At 38.3% G+C, this 14864-nt stretch overlaps 1 protein-coding gene across 2 annotated transcripts in view; it reads left to right on the top strand.

The window, feature by feature from the left end:
- The window catches only part of TENM3 (teneurin transmembrane protein 3), a 319503-nt gene that overhangs the window by 246448 nt on the left and 58191 nt on the right, over window positions 1-14864 (top strand). For both annotated transcript variants that reach the window (XM_073798728.1, XM_073798729.1), the window contains 5 exons: window positions 5989-6205; window positions 7214-7333; window positions 8131-8392; window positions 11846-12113; window positions 13670-13813. In XM_073798728.1, coding sequence (XP_073654829.1) covers window positions 5989-6205; window positions 7214-7333; window positions 8131-8392; window positions 11846-12113; window positions 13670-13813 — 1011 coding nt within the window. The remainder of the gene's footprint in view (window positions 1-5988; window positions 6206-7213; window positions 7334-8130; window positions 8393-11845; window positions 12114-13669; window positions 13814-14864) is intronic.

Here is a 14864-nt window from a genome sequence, read left to right as displayed (position 1 = left end):
TGAGTTTCGCCATTGTGCACGTCATCCGTAGGATAGCGCTTATCTTCCCCATGTTCATGATCTGTACATGATCATTGTACATAAGCAAAGTTGTCCAACAAAATGAAAGATATGAATTTTGCCTGGTGGGTGGAAATGACTCCATTTTTGTTGTTTAATTTGCATTTCCCCAATTACTGGTTAGATTGATTCTCTTTATATATGTTCCTTGATTGCTTGCATTTCTTCTTTTGCTAATTGCTTATTTATTTTTCTTGACCATTTTTTTCTATTGAGTTACTTGACTGTTTCTTTTTGATTTTTAGGAGTTCTTTGTATATTCTTCTTATCAGTTCTTTATGAGGTGTGTTGCAGATATTTTATCCCAAGTTTTCGTTATCTTTTAACTTTGTTTATGGTGTCTTTCATCATGCGGAAATTTTCAAACGATAAACTTTTACAAGGTAAATGTTGATAAGGTTTAACTTTTCCTTCATGAATTCTGGGTTGTGTGTCTTTATAAGTACATACATAAGTTGTACTTATGTGTAGTATTTCCTATAATTTCTTCTAATACTTTTTGTAATTTTATGGATTGCTTAATGTCCAGTTCATCAAGAACATGTAAAGATACCTATTAGAGTAAAAATAGAAACAGGAATTCAAGGATTAGCATAGTGTCTGAGGGCAGGAAAAAGGTGATGAAAGAAAATCAGCACGTGTCTCTGCTGTGCTTTTAAGACATCATTTTGACCTGTTTAGATCTCATAATCTCTAGGAACTGAATTGATTCTTCACTTCATTCAGCAAAATTATTTTATGCGTACTTGGTGCCAAGAAGTATGTGTCCTAAATTCTGGTGCTACAACAATGAACTAGATTAGCCCTCAAGGAACTTCGTGAGACCATTGTCTGAGCTGATCGCTAAAGGAATTGGGGAGGGGGATAAGAGAGCAGGTGAGAAGTCTCCCAGCGGAGGAAATAATAATCACAAAGGTCTTGTAAGCCAGGTTAAGGAGTTCTAACTACTCAGAAAGCAGCAGGGACCAATTAAAGGAAGTATTTTAGCTAGAGAAGTGAAATAACCACATTTGATTTCTACCAAGATTACTCAGATTTAAGTGTTGAGAATGAATAGCTAGGACAAGACTGGCACCTGGGAAACCAACCCCTTGTTGAGATCTTGTCAGGAAGTGACCATGTGGTCTAAACGGTTGTTTCAGTGAAATGGAAAGAAATAGACTGATTCAAGAGATGTTTGGGGTGGAGAAAAGGAGGATCTGGTCATTGATTAGGTGCAGAGAAAAAGGGAGAAGAGGAATCAAGGTTGACATTCAGGTTTCTGCTTTGAGAAACTGGGTGAGTGGATGGTGGAACCATTCCTTGAAATAGGAAATGCAGAGGAAGCGAGTGTTCAGAGAAGATCATATTTGCTGTGCTTTAGACGTGTGTTAAGTTTTCGATGCCCGTGTAATATCCAAGTGGAAATATCTAGAAGACCGGTTGTGGATTTGGAGTTCAGGAGAATGATCAACCTGGAGTCATTAGCCTTGAAATGTTGTGAACATAGAGAGAATAAAGCCACCAAGAAAGCTCTGCTGTAGACAAACCAAGAAGATATAGAAAACCAAACATGATCCCAATTCAGTAATAAGTGAATTTCATGCATGGTACAGAATGGTGACTTAAAAGAGCAACAAAAGGCATACCCGTACACTTTGAAAAGTCTAAAATCCACAGATAAAATACTGCATGAGAATTTCTACCTCTACCTCCAAGTTGAAGGTGGGGGAGGGGCTTCCAAATACTGTGGGGAAGGGCAGTGGGCATTAATTAATTATCTTTCGAGTAAAGAGGAAAATTCATTCAAAGGAAATTCATGACTTTTTATCCAGTCAGTATGTCAGGGTTTTAAAAAACAAGTCAAAATATCCATAGCTGCTTAAAAGACAGAAGCAGATCAAAGCCAGCATAGAGGGTAAACTAGGAAAAGATGGAGTCAGACATTTTACTTATCTAGCAAAATAGGCATTAAATTTGCCAGAAAAAAAATCAAGAATGATTTAGAGACTATAAGGAAATAGGGCAGGGTAGAAACTTTAAAGCAAGACTAGAGGTTGGCAAACTATTAGCCCTGGGCCAAAGCTTGTTTTTGTAAATAAAGTTTTATTGAGACACAGTCACACCCACTCATTTACATATTGTCTCTGGCTGCTTTAGAGCTCTAAAGGCAGAGTTAAATACTTGTAGCAGGGACTATATGGTCCACAAATCTGAAATATTTTTTATCTGACCCTTTATGAAATAAGTTTGCCAGCCACTGTTACAAACCAATGAAAGGGTTAAGAAAGATGAGAACATGTTTTGAAATGATAACAGAACAATAACATTGAGGATTAAGTGGAAGGAAGCGTACTCATTGTCTATATCAAAGTACCACTTACATTGCAAAGCCTAACCAGGAGAAAGAGGGGCTCTTAACTGATCATTGGAGTTGTTATTCAGTGGGTTTTGAACAGTTCTGATTTTCTTTAGATTTTTTTACGGTTAATTCTATTAGCTAAGGCTTCCACACCAATCTCAATTTAAGCCGACCTAATATTCCTGAGACTAAAGTGGAACGTTGATGATTTTGAGAAGCTCTTCCACGAAGTCCCTTTTACTACCGTATACATTTGGGCAAGTGGGTAATCAGCTTAGTTTTACTGGATAGCCCTAGCCACGTGAGTATAGACAAAGAATGAAAAGTGTTTTCTCGAGTTATAGGAAGCCAGATTCATAACCATCCGTCACTTGCTTGGGCAAGTCACTGATAAACTCTGCAGAAAAATAACAAACCGTGTGTCCCTGCAACTCGGCTGTTGAAAATGAGATTCTTTCTCTGATTGATGTTAGCAGAGAGGCTTGTAGAAATGCATTCCCAACTGATTGGTTCAGAAGATGTCGATCTCATGCCGTTTTATGACCTGCAGACTACATGCCAGATGCATGTTTGCTTTTTATAAACTAACAAAGATGAATGATGAAATTCGAGCATTCCTCTCTGGCCAGCTGTACCATATAGTGCCTAAAGGAAGACACTGTGGGGATATTATGGGGGACAAAGTGGGGGGGGGAATTTAACCCTTAATTACCAGATTAATGGAGATAAAATATAATGTTTGGAAGTACTTTCACTATTAAGTAGTTTCTACTTATGTTAAAAATCGAACATAAGGGAAAAACCTGTAAGAATATAAAATATTTGTGTGGAATTACTCTCCCAAGCATATGCACACCCCATTCTGAATCCATGGAGTCAGAGCTCTTAGATACATCATAAAACAGATTAAAGATTCCTCATGAAGTCTCAACATATGATCATGAATTGTTACTGAATGGGGTTTTTTAAATTGTTTTTTGAAGCTAAAAATGATTTAGGGGCAATAGGTCAACCGTCTACGATTTTAAAAATCTGAATCTTCATAACTATGCTTCTATTTCTTTGAGACAGATGGAGAAAAATGCAATATATTGCATTATTATAACATATCCTCTTGAAAAATAAGCCTCTATCATAGTTTCATCTTTCTTCCACTAGAAATATTGAAGAATATTTAGACATTTTTTATCTTTGTGGCCTTTTGGCTAAGAAAGCAATATTTTGATAAATTTCTATGAAATTTCAAAGCTCAGTTTCATTTGACTTTCTTAAACATGATTTTAAATTTTTGTCAAAGAATAAATATACAGTTTCAAGTAATTAACCCATTTTTTAGAAATATAAGAGACATCTACATGAAAATGTAGCTATAATAAAAAAAACTATGTAATAAGATCTACTTATCAGAAATTCTGACTCATACATTTTCATGTCAAATTATGGTGTCAAAAAGTTAAAATAGTAATGTAAAAAGAGTCCAACACCATACATTTAATTCCAATATTTACGTATTAAGCCTTTTTTTTCAACTATAAGGGAAATAGTGAGATTTTTAGTTAATATCTCTGGATAAACTGCATCTCTTTCAGTTTCAAGTGACAGAAAGGCCACAACCCAAACAGGCTTAAGGAAGAAGGCAATGCTTTGGCTTCTAGAACTGAAAAGTTCAGGAGGTCAGGGTCAGCTTATTGCAAAAGCCCCAAAGGTGTCACTATGACCTGTTGTCTTAGGTCTCCAGCTCTTGACTTTGCCTCTTCTGGGATGACTCCGTTCCCAGACAGGTTCTGCTGTAGTGGCAGCAAGAGGGATGCAGCAACCCTGGCGTCACAGCCTTACAGCTCCAAGCCTGGGGGGATGGGAGCTGATGGGGCTGGATTGCTTTTTAGATAGTTCCTGAAATTCAATCTGGCTTGCCAAGTTAGGTCACATGTACATTTCTGAACCAAGCACAAAGGGAAGTATGCACGTAGACTTGAGAGTTGGGGAGAACTGGGTACCCAAATGGAAGTTCAGAGCTGTTGCACAAACAAGGGGGAATGAGTGTTAGGAGAAACCACAAGTGTTGACAACGTTCTTCAGGTGGGAGCCAGGCTCCTCATCTCCTGTTTCTTACCTTATCTGTGTTGTTGACCTAGTTCTAGACTGGGCAATATAATTCAATTTAGTCTGTTTTCTTTTGTCTCGGTTTGCTGTCAGATAATGAATGGGCAAGCTTATGTTCTATTAATAAGAGTAGCCTAAAGCAAAAAGAAAAAAATGACTAGTGTGGTTTTTCTAAAAATAAAAGTTATTTCAAAACACTTGTGTAAATAAAATATATAGGTCAGCTAGATATTTTCAGCTGAGTTTGCCATAATAGGGTCGCACCAAGACCTAAAACTTAGGTGTGAGGATTTTATAATGATTTTTTGTCTATTCTCCCAAAGGTAAATAAAGTCTTCGGAAACTAATGTTTTTATTAATCTACATTGAGAAATGAAATTGCCAAGCAGATCGAACTTCATGTATCAACTGGTCACTGAAAAATGACCTTAAAGGATAATGTCATCAACCATCATAACCTGACTCTTATCTGCTAATGGGATGGTTTAAATGTTTCAAACAAAATTCTTACATGGGGCATTGAATGTAGTTTCCTTCTGATATTCCTGGAGAATGCTCTGGAAGATTCTACCCATTACTCTTGTTATGTCACCAACAGTGTAGGTCCATTTTTAGTGATAGGTTTCTTATCATTTCCAATATTATGGCCTATTTACATTAGCCACATTTTTATTAACATCTGCATTTTAAAGGATGTGTATTAAGAGCTCAGGTTCCTGTTTAAAATATGAGCAATGCGTTAATTTTATACGGAAAACACTTTACCATCCTTGGGAAAATGGTTTCCTTGAAAGGTGGTTGGCTAATCTCATTCATTATATGTTACTCTGTCTATGTATTTCACGGACTTTCATATTCTGACCTTTGCCCAAATTTTAGATGGGGGAACAGACGGTTAGTGGAGCAGTCTGAACACACACAGTATTTACCAATTAAGCCCACCGTTGTTTATGGGCACAGCTCATGGCACGTCAAAACAGTTACAATAGTAACATCAGAGCTCAGTGATCACAGGTGACCATCACAAATATAATAATAATGGAAAAGTGGAGTATCGCGAGAAATACAAAAATGTAACAGAGACACGAAGTGAGCAAATGCTGTTGGGAAAATGGCACCGATAGACTTGCTCCACACGGTTGCCACAAACCTCCGATTTGTAAAAAACTCAATATCTGTGAAGAGCAATAAGACGGGGTCTGCATGTGATGGATTGTTCTAAACAGTCATTTTTTATTTTTTACTCAGAATCAACATTATATGATTTTTTTTCAGCCATCTTCAATCCAAACATTTACTGTCTATGAAAGCAACTGCAGGTATTGTATTTCATTTGGTTTCAAAAAGTATGCCTCCTAGAAATGACTATCAGATAGGGGGAGCGAATCATTTGATGTGGAAAAAGCCAATCAACAAACAAAACGTGCTCTACATCATGGCAGAAAAAGAGGAGTTCTCTTACTGGTTTCCGTTTCTGTCTACAGATGGACTCATTGACTGCATGGATCCTGACTGCTGTTTACAGAGTTCCTGCCAAAATCAGCCCTACTGTCGCGGATTACCTGATCCCCAGGATATCATTAGCCAAAGCTTACAATCACCATCTCAGCAAGCTGCCAAACCCTTCTATGACCGCATCAGTTTTCTCATAGGATCTGATAGCACCCATGTCATACCCGGAGACAGTCCTTTCAATAAGAGGTTAATGCAGCTTTTCCTTACATAGACTTGTAGTGATATTATCATCAGTGAGAAGCCCTTTATATGAAATGCTGATGACTGTGAATTTGAGGAAAGTGCTTTCTTTAAAAGGCAGTTTCTCCTCGTTTGGCACATCCTTCACCAAACTTCACATCTCAAGCATTTTTGACATAGTTCCCATACTTTGTCAATTTCAGTACCTGAAACATAACAGGACATCCCATTAAGGAGTCAATAAATCTTCATTTAACTAGTTGATTTTTGTTAGCACAGTTGGAAATGTTTCAAGAGAAGCAATGAAAAGACTCCAAAAGGCAAAACAGAAGTGCACTTTTTTTTAAGCTGAGCTCACTAAATAATATAAATTATGAAATAATGTAATGGAACTGCTAACGGCATGGCAGTAAGATTGCATAAGCTGTTGGACTGGTGCTTTGCAGAGCAGTGATGACCCGAAAATAAATCAGTAAGGGAAAGCAGGTGTCTTGTGTCTCACTGAGCAAAAGAAGATGATTTACACCAGAACTCCTAGTTCTGCAGCAGTTTAATAACATTAATGCAGTTAGACCCAGCAGTTGATTAAAAGTTGTTTCACAAATGTTCCTTATTGCCTGCTTAAATCTTGTACTTTTTGGTCCCTGTAGATTTCCCAATTGCCTTGGAATTAATTGCAAAGTATACTTTCCTTCATGCAAGCACCAGGTATATGACATGAAAAAACTGCAGCTTATAATTTTAAAACTTCATCTCTAAATTATTGGTCTTGATAACTCTCCAAAATCCAGATTGCAATGAATTAAAACCCCTGGTAAACACCAGACATTTCGAGAATGTGGATTACAATGAATTAGAAGGAACATTGTCTTGGGAGTATTTCAGGTCTGGTTTCTGTGAATACAAGTGCATGCAATAGTGTTATTTTCTCCTTAGATTGAATTATCTCTACATCATGATAATGTTGGCCTGAAAAGACAAATGTTCATTCTAGTTCTTCTACTTTTCCCACAGCCTTGCATCCGTCATCAGAGGCCAAGTACTAACTGCTGATGGAACGCCACTTATTGGAGTGAATGTCTCGTTTTTCCATTACCCAGAATATGGATATACTATTACCCGCCAGGATGGAATGTAAGTTAATCCCAACACCCTGTCTCTGTTTGAAGTATTTTAAGTATAAAAACTAGGCATGCTTGGGCTTCCCTGGTGGCGCAGTGGTTGAGAGTCCGCCTCCCGATGCAGAGGACACGGGTTCGTGCCCCGGTCTGGGAAGATCCCACATGCCGCAGAGCGGCTGGACCCGTGAGCCATGGCCGCTGAGCCTGCGCGTCCAGAGCCTGTGCTCCGCAACGGGAGAGGCCACAACAGTGAGAGGCCCGCGTACCGCAAAAAAAAATAATAATAAAAACTAGGCATGCTTGTGTCACCCATTATGTCTTATTGTCCCTTCTAATATGGAAATGCAACAACTTTTAGACTCCAGAAATCTGTGACAGTATACATGGTGGCAGAAATTTAAAGTTATATACTCAGAGGTCTTTAAAAGTTGATTTCATTTCCTAAGGCATAATAACAGTGTTGTGGTTTTATAGGAGAATGTTCTTCGTCTTAGAAGATTCATGTTAAAATATTTGAAAGTGAGATTTTGTAATATCTACAACTTACGCTCAGATGGTTCTGCAAAAGGAGTAGATAGGTAGATAGATAAAGCAAATTTGGAAAAATGTTAATAAATTAGTAAATCTAAGTTAAGGGCGTATGGATGGTCGTTGTATAATTCTTTTAATATTCCTTTAGATTTGAAACTATTTCATATAAACGTTGGGAGAAGAAGTTTTTCTTTATAAAGCATATTGATCTGGGGAGGTGAGTGACTGGAGTTGCATGAGGTCCGGATAATTCATTAAGCATGTCTTGTTTTTTCTTAGGTTTGACTTGGTGGCGAATGGCGGGGCTTCTCTAACTTTGGTATTTGAACGATCCCCGTTCCTCACTCAGTATCATACTGTGTGGATTCCATGGAATGTCTTTTATGTGATGGATACCCTAGTCATGAAGAAAGAGGAGAATGACATTCCCAGCTGTGATCTAAGTGGCTTCGTGAGGCCGAATCCTATCATTGTGTCATCACCTTTATCCACCTTTTTTAGATCTTCTCCTGAAGACAGTCCCATTATTCCCGAGACACAGGTAGGATATTCTAGCAGGCATTGCTTTTATATAAACCATGTTCAGATCATGGGGTTTCCAAAGAATGTTTTTACAGGATTACAGAATTCCAGTGCTATCCTAAATAATTCTATAGAATGACATAGAGAATGTGGTGTGTGTATGTACAAGGATAGGTATTTCTATAGTAAGATATCTAGTTATTCCTTAAAGATCTATTAAAAATACTTTTTCCTCAAGCTATATCTGTATCTTGTATTAATTGTAGCCAAATGGGAAAACAGCTTAAGCTCGACAGCTAATAATGTCTTTGCTCGTGTATTCATTCATTGGAAAAAGGTTTTAGTGCCTGTACCTGACCTCCTAACTGACACTGTACCAAGTGCTACTGTACATGGTCATTACTCTCAATATTTTACTGCTTAATGATTATTGTAAGCCATTCTACATGTGATAAAGATTTGAATGAAGAACTATGGAAGTTCAAAAGAGAGGTCAGTTCCTAAGGAAGCCGAGGAAAACATCACTGAAGAGGCTGGCCTTCAAAGGGGGGAAAGGATATTCCAGATAGAAGAAAATGTGTGAGCAATAGCATGGTGGTAACAACAAATGCTGTTGTATAAAAACTGGTGAGCAATTTAAAGGTGGAGGACACTCATGGGGAAAGACTGGGGCCAGATAATGAATGGCCCAGAAATACCATACAATGGATACCTTGAATTCTTTAGATGACATGGAACCAGGGGGCCAATGTAGATTTTTCAGCATTTCTCTAATGCTAACTCAAGTGACAACATGCATAAAATAATAGAAGGAGACAGATCAGTGAACAGAATAGTATTCACTGTACTTCCATACAGACCCAGCACCCCGAGGCAGAGGGCCCACCAATCATACTGGTTGTGGAAATGAAGAAGAGGGAATGGATTAGACAGATTTGGAGGTAGAGCTGGGAGGACGTGGTTTCCGCGTGTTTAACCAAGTCAAGGATGGAGCTCACAGATCAGGCAGCTGGCGAAGATCGGCTTAATGGTTGGTTTTTCCGCTCGGGCTGCATTTACTTTTCCCACTAATGCAAAAAATATGGTCAAATTCAATTACCAGGAGAAACACATTTTAATGAACTAAATTGCAGATATTTGTTCCAGGGAAATAGGCTAATGATGACAAAGACAGTAATCAGTTATTAAAATTAGGAATAACACACGATATTTTGAAATACAGAAGTAACTCCTAAAAGACCACAGAAATATATATTCATGAAAGGCTGCCTTACCTATGGAAAACCTATCAAATTTATGTGAAATTATTTTGGAAATAAGTTATATGCCTGAGGTTTCAATCACTTATATTTTCAGGGCCATTGAAGAGTCACAAAATCTATTTTTCAAACTAACCCACTGGTATTTCACCCCAGTGATATAGAACAGCGAGTTCTGTTCAGATGATTCACCCTGTACCCTACAGTCCTACAAAAGTACTGTCGATCTTAAACGTAAGGGTGTCCCTAAGTCTAATAGAGCTCTAGAAAGTTTCTGTATCTTCATAAACTATTTTGCTTAAGACAGTCTGTGTCTGAATTCAGTCAGCATGGCTGGTAAGGAAAATGCCAACTGTAATAAACTGGTGTGTCTATTACAGCATAGCAATGCCTTCTTCATCTGCCAGATTGCATCACATCCCGCTTCCTGCCAACACTGACTCACAGGCCGAATGGAAGTTTGTTTAGCCCCTTCTTTTGTTCTACTTCCAACTGCGTGATTGTTTATATTGAAAGTGACAGCTATACCCTCAGTAGCATGGGTTCTACTTAAGTTATTAAAATTTGTATGACAGGGCTTCCCTGGTGGTGCAGTGGTTGGGAGTCCACCTGCCAATGCAGGGGACACGGGTTCGAGCCCTGGTCCGGGAAGATCCCACATGCCGCGGAGCAACTAAGCCTGTGCGCCGCAACTACTGAGCCTGCGCTCTAGAGCCCGCAAGCCACAACTACTGAGCCTGTGCTCTAGAGCCCACGAACCACAACTACTGAGCCCATGAACCACAACTACTGAGCCCACGTGACACAACTACTGAAGCCGTGTGCCTAGAGCCCGTGCTCCGCAACGAGAAGCCACCACAATGAGAAGCCCGCGCACTGCAACGAAGAGCAGCCCCCGCTCGCCGCAACTAGAGAAAGCCCGCGTGCAGCAACGAAGACCCAACACAGCCAAAAATAAATAAATTTTAAAAAAAATTTGTATGACAGATATACATCATTCCTAACCGTTTCACGTGAGAGGAACTGGAAGGAGGAGAAACACTACTGAACACTGAATCGCTATTCTAAGATTTTTCTAAGCGAAAAAGTAGTCCTTTAAGTCTGAATAATGAATATTCATAGAGCAGTATGAGGCAGGCTTTGAGAATGCTATTTAATTCTTAGTAGAGAAAGTGGTGAGTTCCTGGGGTAGGTTCTTAAACATAGATAGTCTTGCACTTCACGGTAGATGTCGTAAGCCTAGGAAGAGCTATTATTATTAAACAAACTAATAGCATCACTAGTAAGTAGAATCTGAATTGTTTGGATAGATTTTATACACAATGTAACATAAATTTTTCAAAACATTTAAATAATGTTTTGGCATAATATATTTTGCATATGTCAGGATAAATTTGTTGGCATTCGTTGACCAAGGCACAGCGATGCGTACACGGTGGGATTAAGACTTTGATTTTTTAAATTTGTAAAGGAGATGATTCTTATGCAGGTAATTATGTTAACTTTTTACACTCGTTTCAATTCAAAAAGTATATAGGGAGTGTCTTTTGCGTGCATTCAACAACACATCAGTTGTTCTCTGGGGGAAAATTTACGCAACTTGAAACTATTAGTTCATGTACCATCATATCAAAAATCGGTGGTGAGTTGAAGCTCAGCGTTTAACTAATTATGAGTATGTGCTATTACCTTCCAACATGAATATGGAATTTGCTACAATTTAACCCAAATGAATTGGTCTGTTTTGCTATCATTCCTGCCTTTAGGAGTAGGTTTAATCCCTGAATGAGCCAGCTGGCGTGGTCCAGATCTTTGGCCTGGACCACATTGCTGTGCTGAGCTAACCGTCTTACAAATGTCTGCTCTAATTCTTCAGGGCCATAGGCGTGAAAGATGGGTTAGTGAGAATCCACAGTGACTATAAACTAACGAGTCATTGCATGTCAGCCTGCTGGAGCAGTCACAGTATTTCCTGTATGAGGGGTAGCACCTGAGCTGTGATTAACTCAGAATAAATGACAAGAAGCTTTTAGGAGAAGAAAAATTGGGCTGGCAGAGGAGTTATTTTTAATTATTGAATAAGATAACATCTCAAATGCGTGTTTATGATTAGTGACTCTTTAGGGTCTTATTTTAGTTGCTTGGCTCCCTTCTTTTCAATGCATTTTACCTAATAGCCGTACATGATCACCGTTTGCTTTCTCCAACCCTAGGTACTCCATGAAGAAACCACAATTCCAGGAACAGATTTGAAACTTTCCTACCTGAGTTCCAGAGCTGCCGGATATAAGTCAGTACTTAAGATCACCATGACCCAGTCCGTTATCCCGTTTAATTTAATGAAGGTTCATCTGATGGTAGCTGTAGTAGGAAGACTCTTTCAAAAGTGGTTTCCTGCCTCACCGAACTTGGCCTATACTTTTATATGGGATAAAACAGATGCTTATAATCAAAAGGTCTATGGTCTATCTGAAGCTGTTGGTAAGTCCCATGTAAATATATATTCTGAACTGAAAACATTGTCTTGAAGTCAGAACTAACATAAAATGCATTTTGCGACACGTGAAAATCCATGGATAAGCAGAGAGGAAGACAGTAAGGCTGCCTAGGAAAGTGACAGCTGGTTTGTTTAGCCCTACCGTGGGGAAGGGGAATGTACTCCATGTGATGAAAAGGAGAAAGCATCCATTTTTCTGGCTGAAATTATATCTTAGAAGAATGTTCTCAATGAGATTTCAGGCTGCCATGTCCTTCTTTTCATGTTTTTTTCCTTATTGTGTCCCTTCCTTTTTTCGTTTCTTTTTTTCCTTTATAATTTTATTTCGTTAGCTTTCCTTATCCTTTTTTTTTTTTTTTTCCGGTACACGGGGCTCTCACTGCTGTGGCCTCTCCCGTTGCGGAGCACAGGCTCCGGACGCGCAGGCTCAGCGGCTATGGCTCACGGGCCCAGCCGCTCCGCGGCATGTGGGATCTTCCCGGACCGGGGCACGAACCCATGTCCCCTGCATCGTCAGGCGGACTCTCAGCCACTGCGCCACCAGGGAAGCCCTTTCCTTATCCTTTTTTTAAAATATTTTCAGTATCTAACAGCTAGTGTAGTTTCAACTCATAATGATATTTTAACATGACATCAGACAACATTTGTGTCCAAAAATTATTCCAGCTCTTCTGACTGGAAGAAATAGTCAGCTCAGCGGAATGATATTCTTAAAACATCAAGCTAGGTGTTTCACTGCATGACTGGACAATGCAATCAAAGTTTGACCTGTTGAGGTATGCATAGTGTAGCTCCAAGCTCAGGCTCAGAACATCAAAAACTAAAGGAAAACATGTGTTTTGTTCTATTAGCTGTTACCTGAAAATATAGTAGACATTTTATTCTGAAATTAATATATAATTTGCACTGGAATTAGTTCAAATCAGTCAGATAATTACCACTTCTCCCTTCACTTTGTTCTAAATTTTAAAACCCACGTTTCATTGTGAACTCTGAAGTTTTCCATTTGTAATTTGTTCGTATTATATTACTGCTAGTTTTATTGCTCGTTCCTGATAACATGTGAATATGGTGTCATAACCTGGCTATCTTTTTGCTATATTGAACCTTACTTATAAATATTTTCCATAACTTAATACTCTTGGAAACTAAACATCACTAATTATTCAGATAGCAAACGTTATATTTAGTTGTTATCATCTGATCAGCATTTGGGGCTGATTTATCGGATCTAATGATTCGCCCAGTTGCCTGATCTGAACTTCATTTTGTGCTGTGAACCCCTTGTGAAAAAGTGGTGTGGGAAAAAATACTACTTTTCTATTAAGTCAGTACAAAAATAATATTTGGAGGTCATTTTTTAGAAAAACACCTTTTATGTGATCAAATCTTCTCATATAATAATAGACTCTGCTCACAAATAAGTGGAAATACAGTCTCAGAGCACATCAGTGAAAAAAGCAGTTTTATCAAAATAATGAAATAAATTCCATTTCTGCCTGTGTTTGGGAAGATGAACTGTGACTTGTTTTGATTCTAGTGTCGGTTGGATACGAATATGAGTCGTGTCTGGACCTGACTTTGTGGGAGAAAAGGACCGCCATATTGCAAGGCTACGAATTAGATGCTTCCAACATGGGCGGTTGGACATTAAATAAACATCACGTATTGGACGTTCAGAATGGTAAGATCTTGTTCACAGATAATATTACTCACCTTCAAATTGATTAAACTGCAGCAATATTTTATCCCATGCATGCTGTAGGATCAGAATTAGTAGGGGGAAAAAAGTGTATTTTCAAAGACTATAAAAGCCTAAAGTGGGAACTACATAATACACGTCACAATGTTCATATGCTCGCCACCAGCATAGTTTTCCCAGGAAGTCAGTGAGTTGATCCAAAGTGCTTTAGGGAGGTTTACGAAAAATGAAGGGAGGGAGATTTTTTTTAAGTAAAGAAAAAATAAAATGCCAAGTGACTTTACCAAAATGTTTCTAGTAGATCTTAATCCTTAAGTAATTAGTCTGTTCTCAGTATCTAGATTATTTTTCAGTTCTTCTTAGACTGTATTTGAGGGAAAAAACTTCTCCCACTCAAATTGGGTTACATATACTGTCATTTGACTTTGCAAGTAATCTAGAAAAAAAAGCAAGAATCAAGAGTATTATGTGTTGTAGACCTTATAAGTAAATATGCTCTGAAAAAACATGTCAGATCTCACAAACCAAAAGAGATAAATTATTTGCAAAATGTGACCCGCTTCATCTCACAAAGAATATTATTTACATTAAACAAATTCTGTTGTCTTCGCTCTGTTTCTAACATTTTACCCACATGCTGGCTACATCTCAGATAATGTATAGGTGCTTTGCTAGAAAGACAGAATCCTATGGTAACTTGCTCTCACCTCCTATCCTGAACCATATACCCTGCTAGTAACTCTCTGCTCTTCTCTTACGAACAGCCAGAGAAGAAGAGTTCACAGTCTTGTCGAAATAATCTAGCTTTTCTCTTAGCAGAGGTTTCTGAGGTTCAGAATGCCGAACTGAGCATGCAGTACAACTAAATATTTAACTATGATTAATGGCCGCTTTTTCAGACTAATGTTGCTTTGATATTGATTCCTTTTGTAAAAAAAAAAAAAGTGTGTCGGAGTTGGAGAGGATACATTTTAAACTTTCCAAACGTGCTAAATCTAAAACAGTTTCCAGGCCAGTGCTTGAAAATGCTGGT

The sequence above is a fragment of the Tursiops truncatus genome, chromosome 21, assembly GCF_011762595.2.
Source record: "Tursiops truncatus isolate mTurTru1 chromosome 21, mTurTru1.mat.Y, whole genome shotgun sequence".
NCBI lineage: Eukaryota > Metazoa > Chordata > Mammalia > Artiodactyla > Delphinidae > Tursiops > Tursiops truncatus.
The sequence above is the reverse complement of the archived record's forward strand: the minus strand, read 5'-3'. Positions and strand labels throughout refer to the sequence as shown.